Source organism: Phragmites australis, chromosome 2 (genome assembly GCF_958298935.1).
Source record: "Phragmites australis chromosome 2, lpPhrAust1.1, whole genome shotgun sequence".
NCBI lineage: Eukaryota > Viridiplantae > Streptophyta > Magnoliopsida > Poales > Poaceae > Phragmites > Phragmites australis.
The window spans coordinates 50,086,788-50,089,681 of record NC_084922.1 but is presented as its reverse complement, the minus strand read 5'-3'; the positions used below and the strand labels follow the sequence as shown (position 1 = coordinate 50,089,681).

The 2,894-nt window shown below is 49.1% G+C and overlaps 1 protein-coding gene across 1 annotated transcript; it reads right to left on the bottom strand.

The window, feature by feature from the left end:
* Positions 1-387: 387 nt before the first annotated feature.
* Positions 388-2,684, bottom strand: LOC133909575 (cytokinin dehydrogenase 4). The gene is made up of 5 exons (XM_062352062.1): positions 1,845-2,684; positions 1,619-1,746; positions 1,268-1,528; positions 930-1,192; positions 388-838 (listed from the first exon to the last, which is right to left on the bottom strand). Exons 1-5 carry the CDS (start codon positions 2,431-2,433, stop codon positions 514-516), a joined length of 1,566 nt encoding a protein of 521 aa, XP_062208046.1. The 5' UTR covers positions 2,434-2,684; the 3' UTR covers positions 388-513.
* Positions 2,685-2,894: the final 210 nt, after the last annotated feature.

Here is a 2,894-nt window from a genome sequence, read left to right as displayed (position 1 = left end):
GATGAGATACTAGTTACCTGTGAAATAACAGGCTGTGTCATTTGCTAATCAAGGATCTACCCTCATGCTACTTTGCACTGTAGAATTAACTGAGTGCAAACAACTCAACATGAGTTCTGCTGGACGCTGATTAGTGATCAGTTGATCAGTGCAGCTCATCTCTACACCGTAGCAACAGCTGGGTTCCTCTTGTTACTTGGGCCACTACAATCCTCCAATGATTCCCTTCAAAGTTGGGATTATTTAACTATTTATCACCCTTATCGTGTGACAATTCGATCTCTTACTGACATATGGGGTCACCTGAGTCACCTCGTAAAAGTGGCAAAAAGTTAAATGCCCGCCAAAGTTGCATCCACCACGCATAGAATTCAGGTGACGCTGCTCTAGTTTGAAGTACTGCTTTGAGGTATCTTGGGACACTAAGTCGCTATGCTGTGTTCTTCAGACTACCTTCCACAATCTTGTCTTTACAGGGGATACTTTTACCTACACTTTTGTACAACATATGCTCTACAAGGACAACGGCAGTGACGCCTTTGGGAATATTCTCTGTCCTGGTGCTACGATGGCTAGGGGATCATACTTGTGTTTCCTCCGTTCAAATGTCTCCCACCTTGCTCCAAAGTGGGCTTTCCACTGCTGCTGCGTGCTGTATGGTGCTAGATACTGTTTCATCCCAATATCGGCCTCTTCACAAAACTCTAATATTTGGTTGTTCAGGTTCATTGCATGTGCGACGCTGCCGTGACCTGAGAGAGACGGTGCTGAAGATAGGAACCCCACCAGGTAGAAAATTTCCTCATCTGGTATGACTACCGACGTTTTGTTGTCCCACCTTCATCAAATGAACAGACCGATTGAGCAACCAAAATTGCAAGTATATTTAATTTATTTGAGACAGTAATTTTGTAAGTGAAGTTATTTACTTTGATTTGTTCACTGGGTAAAGCAGTATGGGACCATTGTTGCTGTCTTTCAGGATCTTGCCAAAGACTTCCTTTGCAAATTTGTGGATATTGCTCCTAGGGATTAGGAGATTCAACCATGGGTGTGGGACTTCCCAGAGGCCTTGTGCCCTCAGCTTCACCTCAGAAGTGTGCACCCTATCCAAGAATTCCATGTATGTGACATCGGTGTGGAATAGAGTAGACCGAATGTATCTAAGCCGTGATAGAAGTGCACTAACTTCCTGTAAACATATACAATTATTATCAATGAAGTGACACGTCAACATCTTGGTGCAAAGAGAAATAACGAAACCCACATGTTCCATGATATCAGCCTCATCATTGTTGAAGTTCTTTGTTAGCTCGAGGCAGTATAGAACTCTTCCATCCGACTGAAAATGGTTTGCTTGGACTGGGTCCTGCGGCTTGAACGATGTCCTCCAATTGTTCAGGATGCCTGTCCTGTTTATGATGACAAAACCTTCAATGTAGTCAAAGGTGTTCTCTGCCATAATCAGCATCTCCTGGTCCTCGGTGAAGCTTGCAAAGTCCGAGTAAATAACTCTTATCCACCTCACCTGTGATTGTATCCATTTACTACATGACTGCATGTTCTATATATTGAAACGAATCAAATGTTCATTTAACCCAACTGCTTGTAGACTTACCATCTTTGGAGCAGGCTCAAGAGCAATCCTTGCTCTGGCGATGATCCCGAACTGACCCAGACCGCCAAGGGCAGCATAGAAGAGATCTGAGTTCTCCTCGGGTGAGCAGGTGAGAACATCTCCCCTTCCTGCATTCGGTAGTTATGACAAAGAAATTAGCTACTGTTTTTTCATTCATTACATGCTCGTAGCTAGTTCAATGCGTTGTGGAGGGTTTGTTTGAGACCTGTCACAATCTCCAGTTGATTGACATTGCTGACCTGCGGTCCATGCCGGAACGTCTGCCCGCTGACCCCTGCATTTGACAACGTGCCACCGACTGTGAGGTGGAGATAGTCGGTCCACGACTTGGGCGCCAGGCCGAACTTCAACGTCTCCCGGAGTACGTTGATCCATAGCTCTCCTCCGGGTGCGTCGACAAACGGCGAAGTGCCGTCGTGCACCTGCATCCTGTCACCCCGGAGTGATTCCATCCGGACGACGATGCCCCCGGCAGTCTGGGACTGACCCATGAGTGAGTGCCCGTGCCCCCGCGCCGCGACGGTGAGCGGTGAGTTCTCGCCCAGCAAGAACACGTGCCTCACGGTCGTGGCAATATCGGACACCGAGCCAGGGTGGAGCACGGCGGCCGGCAGCAAGCTGCACCGGTTGCCAAAGTCCCGCGCCATGGCCGAGGCATCATGGAAGCTGAAATGGCCGTCGAGGCGCAGCGCCCCGAGGGAGGAGAGCACGTCCGCGTCGGGCACGTGCATGGTCACCCCGCCGAGTGCAAGCAGCAGGAGCAGCTTGAAGCAGTGCACCAGTGATGGCTTCATGGCAGGCTCCTCAATTTATAAGTCAAGTGCCCAACCGAAAGTATGGAGTTTGGCAGGTTGGTGGAGAGGACTGTTAGGAAACTTGGGAGAGCGAGAGAGAGAGAAGAGGCGTTCTGGTTGAGTTCTTGAGGTGCAACAAGAGCAGAGAGAGAGAGAGAGAGAGATAGAGAGAGCTAAGCCAGGACGAGTGGAGACGGAGGAGTGAGGGCGAGGTTTGAGGGTGGTGGCTGCTGCCCATGCAAGGGGAGGGAGAGGTCCTCTATATAGGAGCGTGGAGTAAGTGGTGCGGTCAACTAGTCCTGGGCGCTAGCTGTTTGGTAAAAACCGTATGACGACCGGCTGCCTGCTTGCTTGCAAATTTGGATGGAGACATGTCCTAGTGGTGCAAAAGTTTCTTTTTAGAGCATGTTGTTCGTGCGTTGTAGCTTCTAAGCATGGGGGTGCATGTGTTGGCTGCTTAA

Excerpts from the sequence above, each read along its gene's own strand:
- LOC133909575 (XM_062352062.1), bottom strand. The coding sequence starts at position 2,433 with ATGAAGCCATCACTGGTGCACTGCTTCAAGCTGCTCCTGCTGCTTGCA. Across the intron at positions 1,747-1,844 it reads TCAACTGGAGATTGTGACAG|GAAGGGGAGATGTTCTCACC; the intron begins GTCTCAAACAAA and ends TACCGAATGCAG. Across the intron at positions 1,193-1,267 it reads AGGCTGATATCATGGAACAT|GAAGTTAGTGCACTTCTATC; the intron begins GTGGGTTTCGTT and ends ATATGTTTACAG.